Source organism: Prionailurus viverrinus, chromosome A1 (assembly GCF_022837055.1).
Source record: "Prionailurus viverrinus isolate Anna chromosome A1, UM_Priviv_1.0, whole genome shotgun sequence".
Lineage (NCBI taxonomy): Eukaryota > Metazoa > Chordata > Mammalia > Carnivora > Felidae > Prionailurus > Prionailurus viverrinus.
Window position 1 is genome coordinate 36,597,419 of NC_062561.1, and position 23,489 is coordinate 36,620,907.

The following is a 23,489-nucleotide window of genomic DNA, read 5'->3' on the forward strand; positions in this document are numbered from 1 at the left end:
GAAACTCTATGTTTAACTTTTTGAAAAATTGAGTTTTCCAAAATAGTTGCACAATTTCACATTCCTACCAACCATGTATGAAGATTCCAATTTCTTCACATTCTCATCAACACTTATCATCCATCTTTTCAAGTATAGCCATCCTAGTGGGTGTGAAGCATCTCAATTGTATTTTTTCCCCCTAAAGTTTATTTATTTTTGAGAGAGAGAGAGAGAGAGCAGGGGAGGGGCAGAGAGAGAGGAGAGAGACAATCCCAAGCAGGCTCTGTGATGTCAGCACAGAGCCCTACTAGGGGCTTGAACTCACGAGCAGTGAGATCATGACCCCTGCTGAAATCAAGAGTGGGATGTTTAACCAACTGAGTCACCCAGGTACCCCCTTTTCAAAAAAATGTTTATTTATTTATTTAGAGAGATAAAGAGTGAGAGAGAGCACAGGGGAGGAGCAGAGAGGGGAGAGGGAGAATCCCAAGCAGGCTCCCCACTGTCAGAGCAGAGACTGTTATACAGTGTTTAAACTTCATGAACCGTGAGATCATGACCAGAGCCAAAATCAAGAGTTGGACACTTAATCGACTGAACCACCCAGATACCCCCAGGATGATGTTTTTAAAGAAAAGTGGAATCCCCCCCCCCCCCAATCGTTATAGACTTTTGCTGTAATATTCATATGAAACCGAGCCAGGCAGTTGCTGTTTGTTATTTTTAGTGCCACTCTGAAAGCATGCATTTTACTTATTTTTTTTAATTCAATAAGTTAATTGTCATTGTTTTTGATGCTAATATTGTACCAAATTTTTCCAGTGGTTATCCTCAACTCATTCTTTAAAATATGTCTTAAAGTAAGGGAATACAGTGTTTCGTGGAGCATATTATTAAAGTTATTGTAAGTGCTCTGTAATGGTAAATTCACTATACCATGAAAACAAATGTATAAAGGACTCACAGTTAAGTAATTCTGATACTAGGACAGCATATCATTTTCATAGTTAACAAGTTAAACTAATTGCACAATGTAAATAATCGGTAAGAGTGGATTCTATTTAACAACCAATAAAAAATATTAGCAATTTGAGCCATCTATTTACCTTCAGAATGGTAAATCTTTTCCTGACTCCTGTATATGATGACTGGTGCCAATAAACTGAAATATACTTGCAGGCAAGTGTATGGCCTAAACACCGTATGCTACTATAAATTGCAGAGAATAGGATGAAATTATTTCTGATTCTAAATACTTGGAAATATGTTTCATTAAAATTAGTTTCTAAGCAATGTGCTTGAAAACATATTTCGATAGCATTAGAGTTAAAAAAGGCATCGAGATTTTAAAACTATGAGTTGGGAAGCCCAGAGTATGTATCCCAATTAGAACGAGAAAAATTTGTATTGAGTTTTAGCTCCGCCCACAGCAATTATTTCCTTCCTTCTGTAACTGTCAATTTCCTCCCCAGTCCCAGGAGCTTCTCTGTCCAGTTCCGCAGTCTGTCTTTGTGATGATGGTTTCAAATGAGGCAGCCGCGATGATATGGCTTAAGTTCTCGGTTTCTCCCCGAGACTTGACAGTTGGGGCTGGAACCACACAGAAGCGTCTTTATCTGGAGTACTCACAGAGGTGGAAAACCAGAGAGGGCGGAGCAAACTTTTAGGGAGCGTCTCCCCTGCCCGCGGCCTCTTCCACCTGCTCCTCCCCGATTGGCTGTCGTAAGTCTCAGCCGTCCAATCGCGGTGGCGCGCCCAGCGCGCCGTTCCGCGACGCCGCCGCGCATGCTTACTCGGGGACCCGCCCCTGTGCTTCATCGCTCCTGAAAGCCGGAGAAGGACACCAGCGAAGCTGTGGGAGCCAGGCCTGGCTGTCTTCGTGCTAACGTCACAGGGCTGCGCTGGGACTTTGGACGGGTCCAGTGGCAGAGCGACATTGAAAACAAACACACAACTGCCCGATTTACTCATGTCCCTTAAGTGGAGGTTTTCCTCGGTTGACCGTTTTCATTGTGGTACAATCTCTACAAACTGATTTGCCTGTGGGGACTCGAAAAAATGCGACTTCATTCTTTTCTTTGCGTCGGGGCAGATGGAAAAGCGGGGTTGATGGACCGAGTATTTAAAAAAAAAAAAAGTAAACTTTTCTCTTGTGCAGGGTGACTGGGGTTACCGTTCCTTTGAGTTTTACTACCCCGAAACTAAACACTTCCTCGCAACCGACCCATCCCTCAACCCTAGCATATCTTGGTTTCTGTGAAGTGACCGCCTGTAGGCGCTACAAATGCGGACGTTACTTTCTGCTCTAGAAAAAAACGTCCCCATTAGTTTCCAAGGTGTACAACTCAGAAAAGTGACCCAAAACAAAAAATAATCAGCTTTCGGTGGAGAGGCAAAGTCTCGTGGTCCTTCTTCACAAATTGGCCAGCGACCTCCCGGCCCTAGACGGTCCTTAGCGGGGGGTGGCGGGGGCGGGGGGGAACAAGGCCTCCGGCGGGCTGCAACTACCAAGCTCCACGCCAGGCCTGCCCCTGCGGCCGCTCGGAAAACGCGGCGAGTGGAACCCGCACGCGGAAGCGCCGGCCGCACTGAGCATGCCCAGTTGCAGAGCCGACCAGAGGAGTTTTTTTTTTTTTCTTTTCTTTTCTTTCGGTTTTTTTTTTTTTTTTTTTTTTGGTCTCAAGTAGGAGGCCTACCCCCCCCCCACCCCCACCCCCAGCCCCCCACCCCCACCCCCGACCTAAGCAGCTACCATGTCTGAGGTCCCCGGCGCGGCGTTGTCCCAGGCGGGTTGGTAAGTGGCAAGTCCCGCCGGCCGCCCGGCCGTGGGCGCGGGCCGGGGCCCCGAGGAGGGTTGGGGTTGGGGGCGGTGGGTACGTGTCGGGGTAGGCGGAGGCCGCCGCCTGCCCCCGGCCTCTCTCCGGGCCCTCCGGGCCGGCTCCGCCCCCGGCGCCACGCGGAGCGGAGCGAGTCCCCCAGCTCCCCTCGGGGCGGCGGCGGCGGCGGCGCGGCCTGGGCCCCGGGCGGCGGGCGGCGGGCCGGGGAGAGGCCGGGGGGCCGCCGGCAGAGCAGGCAGGGCGGCCGGCGGCCCAGGCCCGAGCGGATCCGCCCGATAGGACCTGCCGCGCCGTGCGCGCCGCTCCGGGCGGTGTTGCTGCGGCGGGACGAGGGGAGGCGAGGGCTGGAGAACCGTGTGCGGCGGAGAGGGGCGAGCGCGGCCGGAGCCCGCGGGTCCGCGGGCCCGCGGGAAGTTGAGGGTCGACCCAAGCAAAGCCTGTGCGGCTGCCGGGGCCGCCGCTTCTTTTCCGTGATTTCGGAGTAGTGTACCGACCGGTGTGAAGCTGCCCTCCGTGGCACACTCACAACTTCTGAAGCTAAGAATGACCTCATTGTCAACTCGTGTGGGTGCTCCGTAGAACTTTTCTTGAAGCGATGGCAGTGTTCATTTTTTTAAACACGTTTCACGTCAAGATTTTAACATCTGAGAGCAACAAAAAATTATGCGAAATTAAGCCGTTTCTGAAACTGAGGTCATTGCAGTTGTTAACATTGTTTAATTTAGTAACGCTTTTCCAGGCCTTCATAGGCACAGAGAGGAGGGGTAGGAAGGATGCAAAAGATTTGCCCCTGCTCTCTGGCAGTTCCCTATCTTAGGGAAAAGAGCACAGAGAGGGAGGCATTCAAAGAACGAACACAAAAACGGAGACAGTGGCAAACTGTACAGAGGGGCAGGCAAATGTGCTATGGAATTGGAGGGGAAGGAGAGCTCACTTCCTAGAGAAGTGGGTTTTGAAAGACGGCGAGGAAAGGGCTTTCTAGGCAGAGCCACTGGAGATGCAACACAGAAGTAGGGAAGCGCTTATTGGTTTGCAGAACTGACACTAGATCCTTGTGGTTCGTGGAAGTAGGAGGGTGTCCATTGAGGCTTAATACCCGAAAGGTTGGGCCAGATTTAACACCTGTATTTTGAAGAGGGGGCTTCTGGCCGTTCAGGTTAGAAGACTAGCACAGAACTGTTAAAAGCAACTTTACCTATCTAGAAAGTGGTGGAGCTGAAAGGTGAGCACAGGGGGGCTGGTACTTCCCACTGTTATGCGTTGTTCCTACAGTGTTTCCGTGAACACCATTAGCATAACAGACTGTGGAGTTAAAAGCTAACCTTACCCAGTTTTACTTTTGTTCTGGAATTTCTACCTTCAGTTTCTTTACCTCAAAGGATGTATTGAAGACTCTTGGGTCACTCTTCGTTTTATTATTATTATTATTATTATTATTATTAAAGTTTCTTTATTCAGAGAGAGAGAAAGCACGCAAGCATGGGAGGGGCAGAGAGAGAGAATCCCAAGCAGGCTCCAAGCTGTCCGCACAGGGCTGAATTTAGGGCCCAATCTCAGGAATCATGAGCTGAGGTGAAGTTGGATGCTTGATTGCCAGAGCCACTCAGGCGCCTCCTTGGATCACTCTTCTATTTCAGTTTTTTCCCATGCTTCGTTAGATTGAGCCTTAGTTCTTCAACCTAGTGATACAACTTCAGGTACAAACTTGGTCTTTTACTTCTTTCCAACATGACCCCACCTCCTTTAGAAAGGCTAGTCTCATATTTTGGTTCCAAACACATACTAAATTGTTCTTTTTTTGGTTTTGGACCCTAAACTCCTTAAGGGTGGGGAACTATAACTGATTTTTCTGTGTATTTTTGGTGCCAGGGAGCCACTACAGTGTCGGTTTTCAGTAAAGTCTCATACAACTGACCTTGGGATGCCCCTGCCAATTAGAATTCAGACCCTGCCAATCAGACTGCTAGCAGGGGTTTCCACCCAATCTTAGATAGAGTGCCTCCCTTTGTTATAAAGCTAAAGGAATGTTATATTGTAACATTTGTTACTTTATATCACACATTATCTGTTTAACATGTTTCTTTTTTCCACCAGATTTCTGTTGCTTTTGTAAAGCAGTGACTAATGAAGGCAATAGTAAGCCATGGGTCTAATAAGACTGTTTTTCTAGGAATTTTGGAGTTACATGTAATTCCTAATGGGTCTTGAATGGGTTAGATTTGTGCCAAACAAAAGGATCTCCTAGGCGTTCAGGTGGCCTGTATAGATCTTACATTTAAGTACAGACTTACTATGTTAAAATACAGAATTTCAAATGTTTAGGCAGAGAAGAGTACTAGAAGAATTGATGACCAAAGAGTACCTCTGACCAGTTCATTCCAGTTCTGATATTTTCAGTTTCCTCTAACTCTTGAGATTCTCTGTTATTGTCACTGACAAAACCATTTTTCTTAGTACTTAATCTATTCACTTAATGACTTGTAGGACTTAAAAAGAAATAGATGCTAACCTAAACTATTAAATCCTTTCTATTATCTTCACCTAAAACAATAGGTTAGGGTAATATCTTATGCCAAAAAAGCTTAGGTTTCTAATCTAGTATTCCAGTTTGTTATTTTCTGAGTATTTTTCCCCCTCCTAAGTCCTTAATCTTCATTAGAACCCCCACAAAATCAATATTTTAAAATATAACTCCAACAGTAGCCACCCTGGCAGACTTTACAATAATTTTTTTCTTTAGTGATGAGTAGCATAGAAAACATCAGGTTTTGATGATGTGAACTTTAAAACTTTCAGGGACTTACACAGTATGGTGATTATGTTTAAATAATGCACTAAATAGTACATTGATCTTTTGTGGTACTTAGTTATGTGTGGAATAGACTTTAGTATGAGAGGAGATTTTACTTAATTTGTCTAGATAACAGATTTACTTAATACCTTTTTGGTTTTTCTCCTTGGAGAATCCCTTAAGGGGGATTTGTATATTTCTACTAACCATTTGAATCTTTAAAATTTTTATAGAGATGTCAATCTTTTGAAATTTTTATTTATTTTAAAGTTTATTTATTTTGAGAGAGCGAGCGGGCGTGGGAGAGAGTATCCCAAGTAGGCTCCACAGTGTCAGGAAGGAGCCCATTTTGGGGCTCCAACTCAGGAACCCAGGAGATCATGACCTGAACTGAAATCAAGAGTCAGATGCCCTACTGACTTTCAAAAGGTGCCCCAACCTTTTGAAACTTTAAAAAAATAGAAACATGTTAGAGCACAATTAGTTGTGATTGTGTTTTTGAAAAGGTGGAGCCCTGGGTAGCTCAGTCAGTTAAGCCTTTGACTTTGGCTTCAGGTCATGATCTCATGGTCCCTGGGTTTGTGCTGACAGCTCAGAGCCTGGGGCCTGCTTCTGATTTTTGTGTCTCCCTCTCTCTCTGCCCCTCCCCTGCTTGTGCTGTCTCTATCTCTGTCTGTGTCTCTCTCAAAAATAAATAAACATTTAAAAAAATGAACGAAAAAAAAAGAAAAGGTATTTTCCATAGAATTAGTGGTGGTATAGCTTAATGTCTTCAGGTGCGGATGAAGAAACTGAAACACCATGGGAATCAAAAATTTCCTCAGTTACAAGTAGCAGAACCAAGAATAGAGCCCAAACGGGCGGAATAAAGATTCAAAACTCATTTCCATCAAGCCATGGTGACCACTTCTAATTTAAATTGTTGATAAAAAAAAAAATGATACATTTTAAAATAGAAAATTGGATTTAAGCGTTTTGTGGTGTGTAAATTTACTTTCTTCTTTGGGAAAGATAAAGTGCTTATGCTGAGGAATGGTGATTTTTGGAAACAAAGAAACCTTTATCTTTCGGTGGCTCACCTAAGGGCTGATTAGGGTTATCTGAAAATCTGGTTAATTGTGTATTTTTCTAAGTCTGAGAATAAGGTCTGAAAAAGTAAGACACTATATTATATGTTTTTGCCTTACTCAGCAGTTTGGAGTTGAAGACACCATAACGTAGCATTAGAAATAGTGTGTTTCCATTTGTGTTATGAACATAATTTCTGAGAAACTCCAGGTTTCTAACATAACAAGGCTTAACCAGGTTGTGCTCTGGGATTTTTGTTTTTGTGTTTTGGTGAGGAGGGCAGGGTTAGAGGGAAAATAGAAGGATGAACACAAAGGTCTTCTTACCTTGTTTGCCTTGAATTTCACCTTCCCTTTTGGATTCTCTCTCTTTGATGACTGTTGCTACGACCACACTGACCATCCTCTGGCCCAAGTGTATACTCCTCTCCCTTTCTTTCACCTGGAGACACCTAAGCAAGATGATAGCTTGTAACAGTCTTTATCAAAATTTAGTGCTGAAGAAGAACAACTTTGATATATATTTAGATGGATATAGTCCATCTACAAGTTCTGTCCATTTATTATTTAGGAAGCACAGTGGCAGTATGGGTATAAAGTGAATGCTGTCTTGTCTTGAAGGGGGCCTGCCCTATTCCACATGTTGCCTTGAGAATGATATTGCAAAGTGGTACTTCAGGACATTTTGCTGGAATTTGTAATTCCTGACTTTTAACCTGGCCACAGAGGGAGAGCTTCTTTTCCCATTCCATCACGTGGAAGCTTCCTTCCAAATACATTAATGGTCATGACCAAGAAAGTCAGATTCCTGTCCTGTAGTCCACCCTGCACCTTTCTTGTATGGTTTCTGTTTTCTGAGAGACACAACACTTCCTCAGGAGACTGCTGGTCATTGATCCCAGTCTTTAAGTGAAAAGCAACCTGGGGCACCAGGTTCTGCAGTCGGTTCAGCGTCCTACTTCCGCTCAGGTCATGATCTCGTGGCTTGTGGGTCTGAGCCCCATGTCAGGCTCTGCGCTGACAGCTGGAAGCCGGGAGCCTGCCTCAGATTCTGTGTCTTCCTCTCTCTGCCCCTCCCCCGCTCACATCTGTCTCTCTCTCTCTCTCAAAAATAAACATAAAAAAATGAAAGAAAAAAAAAAAAAGAAAAGCAACCTTTGCAGTACCATCAATATAACTATACCTTTATGCACTACACTGTTGGTAATAGTCAGACAATAAGAGTTTATACAAAGAGTATGTGAAATTTTGCTCCCTTATATTCCAACATAATTCTTAGACATAAGTACATTTGTAAAGGATATTAGTAGTTCTTTATAAGGTTGTACATTAAGTGCAGGATATTTTATTATCTAAAATTATATTCTATCATTACCACTTTGATATAAACATACTCTTGGTATACTCTTTTGGAAAGGATAAGAACCATGAACACACTTTTTAGCTGAAACAGTAATAGATCATGTTCAAGAACATTAGAAGAAACCAGTTGATTTATATTTTGGTTTCAGGGGACTTATCAGAGACCTCCTATTTTGAAACATTTCCCATTTCTTTAATGAGCATTTGTAACTATCTCTTTGGTTTACCTTGTTTGTGAAATTATAGTTCAACAGTAATAAGCCTTGTTGACCTTCTGCCTCAAAATATGTTACACATTGCCTGGCAGCTTCTGATACTATAAAGTGCTAAAAAAAATGACTGGATATTCTGTTAAACTGTGCAAGTTTTCAGGTTTCAAGGTGCTGTTTGCAGTGATTTTTTTTTTTTGGTGAATAACCTATAAATCTAGTTTCAACTGCCTGTAGACTTGACTGCCTCAAGCATAAAGGGGGTATAAAAAGAAACTTGCTACCTCAGCAAGTTGAAAATAATTTTCTCCTCTCACACAGCAGCATTTGCTAAATCAAGTAAAAATTACATAGTAACATTTCAAGAACCATAAAAATATAACTATATCAACTTTTTTGGTTTATGTTTTCTCCTTTTGACAAAAGAAGAATATTGGCATTTTGACTTACCATGTTGCAGTTAAGTCCCAACTATTTAGAAACTGTGATTTTTTTGTAAGATGTAGGCTCTGGAAGTAGCTGAAGAAGACTTTGCCTCCAGATGATCTTTAGAAGAAGTAGACTGCACTCCCAACAATGCAAAAATTTTTGTGTAAAAATTGAGAAACATTTTTATGAGGTCATAGAATGAAAACAAAAGCAGAGAAGAGGGGGCAAGAAATATGTGGTGATAATATAAAATGTTAACAAGGGTGTCAAATCAAGGATACTGAGAGCAGAAAGGAAGCACACTGGTGATATGGAGAAGGAGGAAAGAACCACATCATGCTACAGGACTGGACAGAGCCTACCTGTACCTTATTACTATAACCCCTATAGGTTTCACACCCTGACTTGATAGGTGTAAGTCTGTGTGCATGCATGAGCAGTTTTTATACTTATTACAGTTTCACAGCCTTTAAAGTGGAGACAGATAGCTACCCTCATCTTAGGATGGTGCTGCTGAAGATATGGTATCTTTACAACAATAAGTAAGTCTCTGCAATAATGCAGAGAAAGATGTAACCCTATATAGTAATGTGTGTACTGAAATACACGTAGTAAATGCTTATGCATCTTGTACACAAGGCACTGTTTGTTTTGGTGATGATATACTAGTTGGTCAGAATTTAAACATGTCATATACTGGTATTTTGCTTGAGAAGTCTGGGAAGCTTTTCAGAACTAGTGCTGTATAAGCAGGGCATGTTATATACGCCATCTCACATGGTGTCTAGTCTTTGTCTAGGGAAAAAACAAGGCAGATTCACTAACACATTCATTCAACAAATAATTATTAAACATCTTGCTGTGGCAGACTCTTTAGTTCAATCAGATGTAGTCTTAAGGGGAGAAAGCCATTAATTACATATTCAAACATTGCATCTATAAAGTACATTAGAAATGAAAAGGGACATGGTTCTAGATGAGCTTATAGAAGGGAAATTTGGTGTCTTTGTGGTGGTCAGAGAATGCTTCCCTGAGATCTGGAGGATGAGTGGGAATTAAATAGACTAAGTAAGGGTAAAGCAGCATATGCAGAGTTTATAGGGCAGTAAGGAACATGGTGAGTACAAAGGTCTGAAAGACCAGGATGAGTGGAGGGCAAGACAGAGGTGGTATAGTGAGGCGGAACTGTGAGACACTTAGGGTCTGGATCATGTAGCTCAGGCCTTGCTTTTATTCTGGAGGCAGTAGAAATCAGTTGGAAAGTTTTATCAGGGGTTGGGACGGTTGAAGTAGGGATGACATCATAGTTAGATGTTGAGAAATGCTTGCATTGAAGAAAATGGCTCGGAGCTTGGCTTGAGTAGAGTGGTAGAATGGTGGTGATGATTGCGATGGAGAACAGAGATTCATTTGATTGGTATTTGAGTGGTAAAATGGACAGAACTTTTAGATGGACTATATCCATCTAAATATATGCATCTATATATGGGAAAGAGAGAGAAGGAGGTGTCAAGGGGTTGATTTCTGGGTTTCTGGCTTGTATACCTAAATTGATTACAGTATGGTTAGATAGGGAGTCTTAGAAAAGGAGTACATTTTTGAGGGGTGGATCATGAATTGAAGTTGGACATTATTTGAGTACGAGGTGCCTTTGAGTCATCTTAAGTAAGATGTCAATTAGATATTAGGAAATACTAATCTTGCAACTAGGAAGAAGACTGGATTAGAGATATAAATATGGAGTCATTTGGGTATAGCTGATGACTGAAGTAGTGCATGGATGAGATCATCTAAGGCTGCACTGTCCAGTATGGTAGACATTAGCCACATGTGGTTACTGAATACTTGAAATATGTCTAATCCAAATTTGCATGTGATGTAAATGTAAAATACACACCAGGTTTGGAAGACTTAGTACCAAAAAAGGATATAAATATTTCTCATTCATTTTTATATTGTTTGCATATTGAAATAATGCCATCACTATATTGTGTTACAATATATTATTAAATTAATTGCACGTGTTTCTCTTTACTTTTTAAAATGTGACTACCAGAAAATTTAAAAGTACGTATGTGGCTTGCATTACATTTCTATTAGATAGCACCTATCAGTGATCTAAAAATCAAACTTTAAATAAGAGGAGGCTAGGTGCAAGCACTGAGGAATTTCAGCATTAAAAATTTTTTTTATGTATTTTTTAATTTTTTTACATTCATTTATTTTTGAGAGACAGAGCATGAGCAGGGGAGGGGCAGAGGGAGAGGGAGACACAGAATCCGAAGCAGGCTCCAGGCTCCGAGCTGTCAGTACAGAGCCCGACGCGGGGGCTCAAACCCACAAACTACAAGATCATGACCTGAGCCGAAGATGCTCAACCGAGTAAGGCACTCAGGCACCCGGGAATTTCACCATTTTAAAGGAGACTTAGCTTTTTAGGAGCTGCAGGGCAGGGCGGGGGAGTGTTGGAATATGAAATCAGTGACTTTTCTGAAAAGAGAAAATGGATATGTCTTTAAGAGTTCTGTGATAAGATTATTTGCTTAGGTCTGTATTGGATTACTGGATTGGATTATTAGAGACTCAGCAGTTTTTAAAAACATTTTTTAAAACTTCAGATATTTGAAGGTCTCTTTTTAATTCCCCCCCCAAATCCCCTTAAAACTCCTTTTTTTTTATATAAGCATATATAAATTATATAAACTTATATAAGCATATATAAACATATATAAAAATATATATATAAAAAAACTCCTTTTTTATATATAAGCATATATAAAATGCTTATAAAATTCAGCTGCAACTTTTCAGAAGACAGTCAGTCTATAATGGATATTAAGTGAAGAAAGATATTAAGAAAAAATTTTTTTTATTCTATTAAATTCCTAGGCAGGACCTTGAGAAGTTTGAAAATTAATAAATTTTTAAAAATACAGAATATGAAACATTAAGCATAAATATTGATGGGGAAAAAACTTACATAAATTAAGCCAACAGTTTATAATGGAGTTAAGAATGAATTCAGTTTAAGTTTTGTTTTGGAAGAGAAATAGGGATGTATTTAAGCTTAAGTGTCTGGAAAGTTGGTAGATGATCGTGATAAAGTTAGTGAAATAATTTTTCCTTTTGCCGTTAATATATTCTAATATTGTTAGATCAAAAGAAATAAGTAAATATTTGGTTTTTCCAAATAGTTAAAATAGTTTGATTGATGTCTTGTTTTGTAAGCTCCTGTAAGACGAGGATGAAGTCATATCTCTGAGATGTTCTGGCATTTAGTGGGGTGCAGGGTCCACAGTAGGCATGTACATGCTTGTGGAATGAATGTTAGTACCATTGTAATTTAGTCTCAGTATGTTTCATCATACTGTTTTTGTGTTCTCCAGGAATATGAAACTTTTTCAAGCCTTGTGTAGAGGAGAAAATTGTTACTTGTGAAATGAATGTTGTGAAATTTTAAAAACTAGTTTTATGAAAAAATGTAATTTTTACAGTAATGTAGGAAATAACCTGTTATACAAGCTTTCCCTATTTTTAAAAAATGTTTATTGTTTTAGGGGCGCCTGGGTGGCTCAGTCAATTGAATGTCTGACTTCAGCTCATGTCATGATCTCACAGTCCACGGGTTTGAGCCCCATGTTGGGCTGTCAGTTCAGAGCCTGGACTCTGCTTCGGATTCTGTGTCTCCCTCTCACTGTGCTCCTCCCCCACTCACGCTCTCTCTCTATCAAAAAATGAATAAACCTTAAAAAATTTTTTTTTTAATTTTATTCTTTTATTTTGAGAGAGAGAGAGAGAGCACGTGTGTGTGTGTGTGCAAGCACAGGAGCAGCAGAGGGGCAGAGAGAGAGAGGGAGAGAGAGAGAATCCCAAGCAGGCTCTGCGCTGTCAGCTCAGACCCCCCAAGCAGGGCTCAATCCCACAGACCAAGAGATCATGACCTGAGCCGAAATCAAGAGTCTGATGCTTAACCCACTGAGCCAAAACTTTCTCTATTTATTGATATTTGCTTCTAACTGAATACAAACATACACACTTACAGATATGTTGATAACATTTCTTGCATGGGACAACCAACTGTTTTGGGAGGGGTTTGAAATGTTCTTTCTCAAACCAATGTTAATAGAAACTATTTTCAGAAGTTTGTTTTTAGTATAAATTTGTCCTAGGTCCTAATTATTTCTTTACACTTTTGATATTTTATGGGATACTACAAATTTTTACTTTTCCTTTTGATGTTTCATAATTGCTTGTTATGTCGGGGTCCCTGGTTAGAAAGGCATTAGGAGAGGAGGTTATCATTCATTCTGTGGCCTTTGATGAGGCAAAGAAGTGGACGCTGGGACACTTCCCAGTTTATTAAGCTGGCATAAGGTTCCAGCCCACTGGGTTTTACGTGAGGACCCTGCCAAGCACAGGTTGCTCTTTTGTTAACTTTCAATTATGAACAACAGAAAAGGTCATATATATGTTACTAGTTAGGGGAAGGCCTTCTTCTCCGTGGCCTTCCTCAGTTTACCAAACTCAGAATGGCACATACCATTGACCCTTTTTGCTTGAGCTGAGAGCCTAGGTTGGTATGCAGAGGCTTCTGTTCCTGGGAGTTTGCCATAATCTTTTGTCCAGGCTGCTTGCTGAATCTCTGTGTTTCACTCTACACTGTAACAATGAGATTTCTCCAGGATTGTGTTACTTTGACTTCTTTCCTTAGTTATGCTTCTTGGTACAGGTTAGTACCCAGGCTCTGTCAGATTCCTCTTTGGACATTTTGAAGTTCTACAAGATCAGGATGTTGTTTTTCCTTATTTTGGTTGCTGCTGATAAATTTTTTGACCACTTTTTCTGGTTGTGGTTATGTGCTTTGTTTTTACTTTTTTTTTTCTTTATTGAGTTAATTACACATTTGTCAGAAGTCTTCATAAGCATATGTTAATTAGGTGTTTCCTTTCATTAAAAAATGAAACTATTTCATATACATACATTAAAAATATGATTGCTGCAACAATACCATGAAATTGTGTCTGTGTTTTACATCGTTGCTGGTGCAAAATAACGATCCCAAATAACATTAACTTTGTCAGTAGACATATCTAGCTATTCTTTGCTACACAGAGACACCTGCCATTTTACTCAATAAATTTTCTACCAGTTATAAGGAAAAGATTTCTTTTGTAGGGATAATTCCCAATTGAAAGATGTCTTCATATAATTAGATGTAGCTTCTTAACAATGAGAGGTTAACATTCAGATTTTGTTTTGACATCATGAAAAAGTTAGTCCAGTGTAGTGGTGTAAATGTTAATGGGTAGAGTAATAATATTTAAATGATACATGACAGAAATCATAGCATGCTTTCTAGAGTCGGATTGTCTTGGAAGGGCAATAAGGCCTTGAACTTTTTTCCAATTTATACTTATGTGAATAAGCATTTATGTTGATATTATTTTAATTAAAATGTAAAACTGGCCTGAGGTATACCCTTCTTGATATTTACAAAACTGCTTTCTATTAGTTAGGTTGAAAGTTAGGCTGATATACAGAGACCCCACATTACAAAGGTCTAAAGAACATAGCCTTTTTTTTTTTTTTTCCTCATTCTTTTTTTTCCTCATCACAGAAAAACCCACAGTGTTGGGGAATCTGCTTTGTGCTGTCATTTATGGACCCAAGTTCTTTCCATCTAACTTTAGTTGTCCCCTAACTCCTGCTACTCTAAGTGTGGTCCTAAGACCAGAATCATTAGCATTACCTGATACCTTGTTAGCAGTGTAGAGTCTCAGTCTCTACCACAGACCTACTGAATCAGCATCTGTATTTTAACAGGGTTCTCCTAGTGACTTTTTTGTACATTTGAGTTTGAGAAGCACTAGTTAGGTAGGGTACGTAGTGTCATTGTTTTCATGCACATAGGGTAGCTGCGACATCAGGGTTTTAGTTAGCAGAAGGGAAAGGACAGCTGAGAGCCATAGAGTGAGTTCCCTGATGGGAAAGGTGGCACACATCACTTCCTTGGTTTCCAAGAACTTAATCTCACCTACCTAAAAGGGATTCTGGGAAATGTGGCCTAGCTCAGTGATTCTCAAGCTGTCTTCCAATTTTTAAAATTTCCAGTTTTTCACACATCACTACCTTTCTGAAGTATAACATCTTGCAGCAATGTCAGATTGCTTTTAGAGTTTCTAAATGGCTTGCCTCAGTTTCTGTACTTATTCCATCATGAAGCAGTAACAAAGAGTTTGAAGATTGGTACTGATCAGTGGACCACACTTGAAGTAGTTCCCTTCTACCTGGACACATTTTGAATTCTTCACTTACTGATACTGTTCAAATTATGGTAAAGTCGTATGAATTTGGTATGAGTGAATGAAGTGAAGCACTTTTTATTTTGTACTTTTGATTTGATTTAATTACTTGCTAATATTCTACTTTAATTTTTTTTATTTTTAGTGATGATCTAATGTGTGGAAAGGACTTTGCGGTTTGCAAAGCCCTCTTTCTCTAATTATATGTCATTCTATAATAAGTAGGTTGTATGTATGTATTATATTTGCTTATAAAAGGCGATTGCAAGCCTTCTTGGTTTAGTCATGTGGCTGATACCTAGTATGACACATTAAAGAGTGATCATGTTTGTTATGAGAAAGTAACTTTCCGCTGCATTTTGTTAACTTTCTTATACTTTTGGTTATGAAGTAATATTAGTTTATAGTTGGTGTTATGAGACTTATCTGTGCAGCTCTTATATTGGCTGACATTGCTTGACATGGTTTGAATTATTCCTGCCTAAACATGTTTTCATGAAAAATAAAATTGAATTGGACTGTTGGTGGTCTTTTAAAATGTTTTACTTTATCACAATAACTTTCATGTGTAAATTGAATTGTTTATCGTTACTGGTAATGCTATCCTGCCTTAAGCAAAAGTGTATTTAAAAGATGTATGATTATAGATTTCTATGTATCTAAGACATGTATTTTCAAAGTGGAAAAATAGGCTGTTTGAATGTTTTTGTTATATTCAGCTTGCTTTTTGCTGTTATGGCTTGCCTGGTATTGCCCTGCAGCACCATTTTTTTTTTCTTTTTTGCCTAAGTACCCGCTATGAGTGAACTAAGAAGTCAGCAGGATGTCAGCATTGTGAAAGAGGAATAGGCTTGCAAGCTTGAATTGATTTGTGTTTGAAACTGAGATTAGTAAATTACATGATTTAAATTTTTTTTTAACTTTTATTTATTTTTGAGAGAGACAGAGACAGAGTGCGAGTTGGGGAGAACAGAGAGAGAGGGAGACACAGAATCCGAAGCAGGCTCCAGGCTCTGAGCTGTCAGCACAGGGCCTGGTGCAGGACTCAAACACACGAACTGTGAGATCCTGACCTGAGCCGAAGTCGGCTGTTTAGCCCACTGAGCCACCCAGGTGCCCCCGTAAATTACATGATTTTACATAGTTAATTCATATTAGAATTAGTAGTTAATTAGAATTATATCACAAAACTGGGTTTTCATGAGTGATTACTTTGAAAAGAGAGTGGTTGTGAAAACAAAACTCTGTATTCTTGATTTTCAGTTAAATTTATACCTACTTTTTTTTTTTATTAATTTTAAGTGTTAATTGAAGTATAGTTGACACACAAATATACCTGATATAGTTTGTGTTAAAAGCACGAGCTCTGAAGTCCAACTCTCTAGAACCAGGGTCAGTCCTGGTTCTGCCACTGATTAAATAACCTTGAGTACATTAATTAAACTGCTTGCTCCCTCAGTTTATTCATCTCTTAAATGGTGCCAATTGTAGCACCTAATCCATAGTATACTTATGAGGATTAATGAGTTAATACACACAAAGTGTTTCAGAACACTGCTTGTCGTATGCCGAGTGCCCAATAAATACTTGCACTCTTTCTATTGCGTGTTAAGCCTGGACTCTCATAACTTACTGTAGCCAGTAAATAAATTCATGTAATTTGCACATGTATGGATTTCTGAAATTGTGTTACCTTTGAAAAAAATGTGTTCTTTGTTTTAGAATATATAGTCTCTTAAAGGGTTACCTTGATAAAGACAAAATCCTTATATCTTACGGGTTTCAGTGTGGGTTTTGAATCTCATTATAAAGTATGTTTTAGCATTTGGTAGTCTTATAAATGTTGGTGCCTCAAATTAAAGATAAATAATACAGGTTGAATATTTCATATATTATTTTACTTGTACAGGAAGAATAGACATTTGAGAGAGAAAAATGTCAATATGCAATCTATTATTTTGGATATGAATTTAGTTAAGTCTCAGAAGCTGAAGGCAGGTAATTTAACATTCTTGTTGAAATGTTGCATTGTTATTAAGTATTTACCTTTTAGTGTTATAAATAAGGATTTTATTTAAGGAGCAATGGGATATCCTCCTTAAAAATTAAATGTTTGGAGCCAGTTATGTAATATGTAAATTTATGGAACAATATACCTTTAAAAATTTTTTTTTATGTTTTTATTTTATTTTTGAGACAGAGGGAGACAGAGCATGAGCAGGGGAGGAGCAGAGAGAGAGGGAGACACAGAATCCGAAGCAGGCTCCAGGCTCTGAGCTGTCAGCACAGAGCCCGATGCAGGGCTTGAACTCACAGACTCTGATATCATGACCTGAGCCGAAGTCGGATGCTTAACCGACCGAGCCACCCAGGCGCCCCAGAACAATATACTTTTTTAAAGATTAAATACATTTTTGAAGTACATTTTAAATACATTTTGAGTCTGGCTTAAAAAGGTTTTTTTGGGGGCGCCTGGGTGGCTCAGTCGGTTCAGCGTCCGACTTCAGCTCAGGTCATGATCTCGGTCCTGAGTTCGAGCCCCGTGTAGGGCTCTGGGCTGACGGCTCAGAGCCTGGAGCCTGCTTCCGATTCTGTGTCTCCCTCTCTCTCTGCCCCTCCCCCATTCATGCTCTGTCTCTCTCTGTCTCAAAAATAAATAAACGTTAATTTAAAAAAAAAAGTTTTTTTAACGTTTGTTTATTTTTGAGAGACGGAGACAGAGCGTGAGTGGGGGAGCGGGAGAGACAGAGAGAGGGAGACACAGAATCTGAAGCAGGATCCAGGCTCAGGGCTGTCAGCCCAGAGCCCGATACGGGGTTCGAACTCAGGAACTGTGAGATCATGACCTGGGCTAAGTAGGACACTTAACTAACTGAGTCACCCAGGTGCCCTGATTATGGTTTTTAAAGAAAAAGGGTTATATAGCTTTATCCTAAGTACAGAGTTGGCAGACTGTGGCCCAATTTGACCTTATGCTTACTTTTGTAAATAAAGTACTCATACACAGTTAGACCAGGCTTTTGTGTTGTGGACAGAGATGAGTAGTTGTGATAGAGATCCTATGGCCTGCAAAAATACCTACAAGTTTTACTATCTAGCCCTTTACAGAAAAAGTTTACTTAGCTTTACCCTAAGTAATTAGTGAGGTAGATTTATTAGTCAATTATTAGTTAGAAGAAGTTGGAATAAGTAGTACATGCTACTTATCCAGTATTTATCAAAAATAACTTTCTAAAACAACCACAATCCTTGTTTATATCCTTATTTGTAATGACTGGTATGAATGGAGCTGCCTCACAGATTAGTAAATCCTAACCATTTGATAGGAATGTGCCGGTACTTGTAGTGGGGCTTTCTATCAAATACAGAATTGTTAGGTGTTTTTGAAATGGTCTACTGATTTTAATAGAACTTTTCCATTATGTCCTAGGGCAGATAGAAATCCTTCATTGGTTTCAATTGAGAATTTCTGTCACACCTGGACAACTTTTGGATTTTATAGAAAACCTAGACTACAGATAGTTTTTATCAAATCAGTATACTGTTTAAGGAGAGGAAACAGTGGATGTGAAGTTGAAAAACTTGTTAAAACATATCAATCCTGTGTAAAATATAGAAGTCAGTCATTAAATAACACATTGGGTAACCAATCATACTTAAATTAACCTAATTTATTTGTAAGAAGCTGTTTTAGATTAGAAATAGAATTCATGACAAAAAATTCATGCCTTGATAGGACAAAGATTGAAGATAAAGTTTTTAACAGTGTTCAGGGGATTAGGCACAAAGGGTCTAATAAGATCCAGTTTTTCAATATCCGTTCTTATACTCATTCATATTTTTCCTTTTTTGGAATGTGTCCTCAAACTTGTAGAGTTGCCAGTCCCACCATGTGCAGATTCATATTCACTGGGATCTATACACAATTTCCGTTTTTGACATTATTCTGATCATAGAAATTACATTGCTGTTTCATCAGAACTTTTACACTTCATCTAGCCACGTTGGTATCCTGGGGTATAACTAGCACAGTGATAACAAGCAAATGTGCCGTTTAACAAATGTAACCAGTAATAGGCAAATGCCATTACTGAGAAAACCAGACCCTGAATTTTAGCTAAATTAAATAGACTACTGCAATCTTGATGGCTCATCCACACACTTGAAAAATATCATAGTTTGGAAGAGTACATTAGTTTTTCTGTAAAAATCATGATTATTTTTACATATCATATTGTAAGATATGCAAATTGAATTGCTTTCTTTTCTCAAATGGCCAAGTTTTGTATGAATGACTTAATGGATTCCCTGTACCACCCTGGTGCAGGGATCCATTGAGAGTTTTAAATCAGGACCATGAAAAAGTCAGATTTGCTGAGTTTACAAAGATCACTCTGGCTTTTATTTCAAAGATGGGTTGAGGGATTAATATTCTGGCAGGGACAACTTAAAGAAAAACAATCTTTAGAGATAAACTTCATCAATGAATTTTTTCTTAAGGGAAATTGAAGAAATGGAGAATTCTGGTTCTCTCTCAGTGCCTCTGACTTGTTTCTTTCCTCCCCAGCAATTTAAAAGTAAAATCAGCTAATACAACTTATTCTATTGGTGTTAGTGCTGACAGCTTTTTGATGTTTTTTGCTTTAGAGTTCTTAAATTTGTTGGATGCCTCAAAACTAAGGTATTTATTAGTTTTAAACACTATATAAAAATATAATACATATTTTTGTAAATAGTGTATACTTGTATGAGATATATATGTTTATATTTATGTAAAAAAGCTTTAGAAGATAGGTATTTTGAAGTGTAAAGATTTTTTTATTTAAAAAATTTTTTTAAATGTTTATGTATTTTTGAGAAAGAGAGAGATAAGAGAACACGAGTGGGAGAGGGGCAGAGAAAGAGGGAGACACAGAATCTGAAGCAGGCTCCAGGCTCTGAGCTGTCAGCACAGAGCCTGATGTGGGGCTCGAACTCACGAACCATGAGATCATCATCTAAGTCAAAGTCGGACGCTGAACTGACTGAGCCACCCAGGCACCCCTGAGGGTTAAGGATTTTTAAAGGAATTTCAGGAAGACCTCATAATGTATTTCTTAGATCTAGATTTCTGAAGAAGAGCAGGAATGTTATTTTTTTTTTTTTAACTAATGATATTTTAGGAGAATATTAATGAAAAAGTAGTCAGATGGGAATACTTGCTCTCACTTTTCTCATGACTGAGCTGATACAGTCAGCTATGGATTCCCTTCTTATTTTAGTGCTGTTTCCAAGCCAGTAGGTGAAGCTATATTTAAAACATTCATTTAATAAGTAAATATTCATTAAGCAAGATATTTTTCTTCAAGATCTGCATTTCCTTTTTAAGAGACTATTTTATGTATTCCTTTTCTGGTATTTTTCTTTGTTTTGAAAGTCGCTTTAATGCTGAGCGCATGTATGACTGTGTTCATATGTAGAATTCTATCACCTACGCCTACCATTGCTTCTCCTTCCTGCTGTAGTCTGACATGTGCTACTGAGATGCTTTTGTTGAAGTTACCAGTGACCTCCCAATGAGGTACATTTCAGGCCTTTCCTGACTGACCTCTTTGCTGCATTGGAGAGTATTGGTCAACCCACTCCTTGAAATTCACTATTGTCTCCCTTAACGCTGCAGAATTCTTGTTCTCTTTATCCTTCTTGATTCTTCATTTGCTGTCTTTTTATGGTATTCTTATCCCACCCTTCCCTGCCTTTTCTTACTCTCCCTGTTGGTACTACCAAAGTTCGGTTTTTATTCTACATTCTCATTCTTCTTACTTTAACTGATGAATCTCATTTGATTTCATATTTAGACTAGTTTCTACATGCTGATGATTCCTAAATCTGCCTAAACCTGTATTTTAAAATGTGACACATTTTGAAATACACAATTTGTATTATCTTGCTGTACAATTTGAACGAAGTATCATAAAGACACCTCAGACTTCAGTGTTTCTAACTGTGCTTCTCTTTCTCAGAAGAATGTTTCCAAATTCTCTTTCTATTCTGGCTTAGTCGGTGGTACACTCATCTCACCAGTTACCTAAGAGTCTGTTTTACCATATTCTCTTATATTTAAATGATGAATCAGTCCTGCCTGTTTTACCTTTTGAGTATTTTTCCACTTCAGGCCTTCATTCTTGGGAGCACGTTAGTAGCTTCCTGATTGGTCTTCTTCCTCTCTCAAATCCATCTTTTTCAGGGCTGTTAGAATAAGTTATTTAAAATGGCTGTTTAACCTTTAGATTTCTCTTCACCTGCAGGATGAAGTCTGTTTTCTTTACAAAGATTTGTGCAGCCTCTTGTTTCTCTTTGGCCTCCTTTCTTGCTCCTTCCTCTCCATAGTTTCCATTCTAACAACATCTGCTCGTTGGTCTCTCATGTACATGGTATACTGGTTCCAATTATTGTGTCATGTCTCATCTTGCTGTTTCTGTCTTTAATGCTCCATTTAAGTTAGTTGATTCTTTCCTTTCATTTGATTTATTTTTTAAATGTTTATTTATTTTGAGAGGGAGAGAGAGAGGCAGACAGAGAGAGGGAAGAGAGAGAATCCCAAGCAGGCTTTGCACTATCAGCACAGAGCCCCAGGTGGGACTCAGTCCCATGAACCCGTGAGATCATGACCTGATCAAGAGTTGATGCTCAACCAACTGAGCTACCCAGGTGTACCTTGCCTTTCATTTTAAAACATAACCGTCATCTTTTATAGGAAGTCTCTAACAGGAATAAGGTGTCATTTCTCTGAATTCCTACAATATTGTATCTCTAGCTAATTGTGCTATCTCTACAACTCAGCTAAGCTTCACTGAAACTGAATTTATTTCGGGTCAATGTCCATGTTCTTTTTATCTTTGAATTCCCAGGACTACAGACTCAAATGTTTACTGAATAAAGAAAGTGATGGGACTTTTCTTTTTTAATTGTAGCATAATTAACATACATTAAAATGTGTAGGCCGTGTTTAGTGGTGATTAAGTTTTGATAGTTGTGTGCACAGAATGTAATCACCATTCCAAACAAAATACAAAATGCCACTGTCACGCAAGAAAGTGTTCTCCTGTTTTGTCTCTTCCACTGGCCTGTTCCCTCCTGGTCATCTTTTTCTGACATTTGTCACCATGAATTAATTTTCCTATAATTAGACATCATAAAAATGGAATTATTTTTGTCTGACTTCTTAGAAGCCTAACATGTTTTTGAGTTTCATTCATGCCCTTGCCTGTGTCAGTTAGTTTATTCTTAATATTATATAGAATTTCATGTTTACATATGCCATAATTTGTGTAATTACTTTCCTGTTGATAGCCATTTTGGGTTGTTTTTCGTGTCTGGTTATTAGGAATAAGACTGTGAACATCTTGTACAAGTATTTTTGTGCGCATATGTTTTCATTTCTTTTGGATAAATATCTAAGAGTAGAATTGGTGGATCCTAGGGCAGCTTTATGTTTATAAGAAATAGGCACTTCATTTTCACAATGGAGGTGACATTTTCCATTCCAGCCAACAATGTGTGAGACATTTGGTTTCTCTACTCCCTCATCAAAATTCAGTGTTTTTAGTCCTTTTAATTTTAGCCATTCATACTTACATGATATGGCATCTCGTTGTGGTTTTAATGTGCTTTTTCTTGATGACTAAAGATAGTAAGATATTGAACCCTTTTTCATGCGCTTATTATTTTATGAAGTACCTATTTGACTTTTTTGCCCATTTAAAAAAATTGGATTGTTTGACTTTTAAATATTGATTTGTAGGAGTTGCTTATATGTTATAGATAAAAGTCTTTTGACAGTTACATATGCTCTGAATGTCTTTTTCCATCTTTTATTGGTTTATTTCATTAATAGTATCTTTTGATACTAAGAGTGTTTGATTTTGGTAAAGATCAATTTTGTCATTTTTTTTTCTTTCATGATTAGTGCATTTCATGTTCTCTTTAAAAATTGTTCCCCTACTTCAAGTTTGTGAAAATATTCTTTTATGATCGCTTTCAGAAGCTTTAGGCTTGTATTTAGATATATGAACTAATTAATTTTGATGTATGGCATGGGAAAAAGGCTGTTTTATTTATTTATTTTTTTGTTCAAATATTCAGTTGTTTCAGTAACATGTGTTGAAAAGATTTTTCTTTCCCTGGATTGACTTGACATTTTGGTTGAAGATCTATTGACCATATCCTGTGGGCCTATATTTAGACACTATTCCATTTCATTGTTCCAGTTGACTTTCCCCATGCCCATATCATACTGTCTTGATTAATACAACTTAATAGAAGAACTGATAATCAATTAGTGCGAGTCCTCATGTTTTCTTTGGAGTAATTTGACTATCCTTGATTTTTTGCATTTACATTAAACAAATTTTTTTAATGTTCATTTATTTTTGAGAGACAGAGATAGAATGTGCGTGAGGGAGGGGCAGAGTGAGAGGGAGACACAGAATTGGAGGCAGGTTCCAGGCTCCGAGCTGTTACCATGGAGC

General features: G+C 38.8%; 1 protein-coding gene across 2 annotated transcripts in view; it reads left to right on the forward strand.

The window, feature by feature from the left end:
• Positions 1-2,624: 2,624 nt before the first annotated feature.
• TDRD3 (tudor domain containing 3) overlaps positions 2,625-23,489 on the forward strand; it is a 163,216-nt gene continuing 142,351 nt past the window's right edge. The window contains exon 1 of one of the 2 annotated variants that reach the window (XM_047854602.1): positions 2,625-2,776. In XM_047854602.1, the coding sequence (XP_047710558.1) occupies positions 2,736-2,776 (41 nt within the window). In that variant the 5' untranslated portion in view covers positions 2,625-2,735. The remainder of the gene's footprint in view (positions 2,777-23,489) is intronic. The other variant, XM_047854609.1, reaches the window with a different exon arrangement.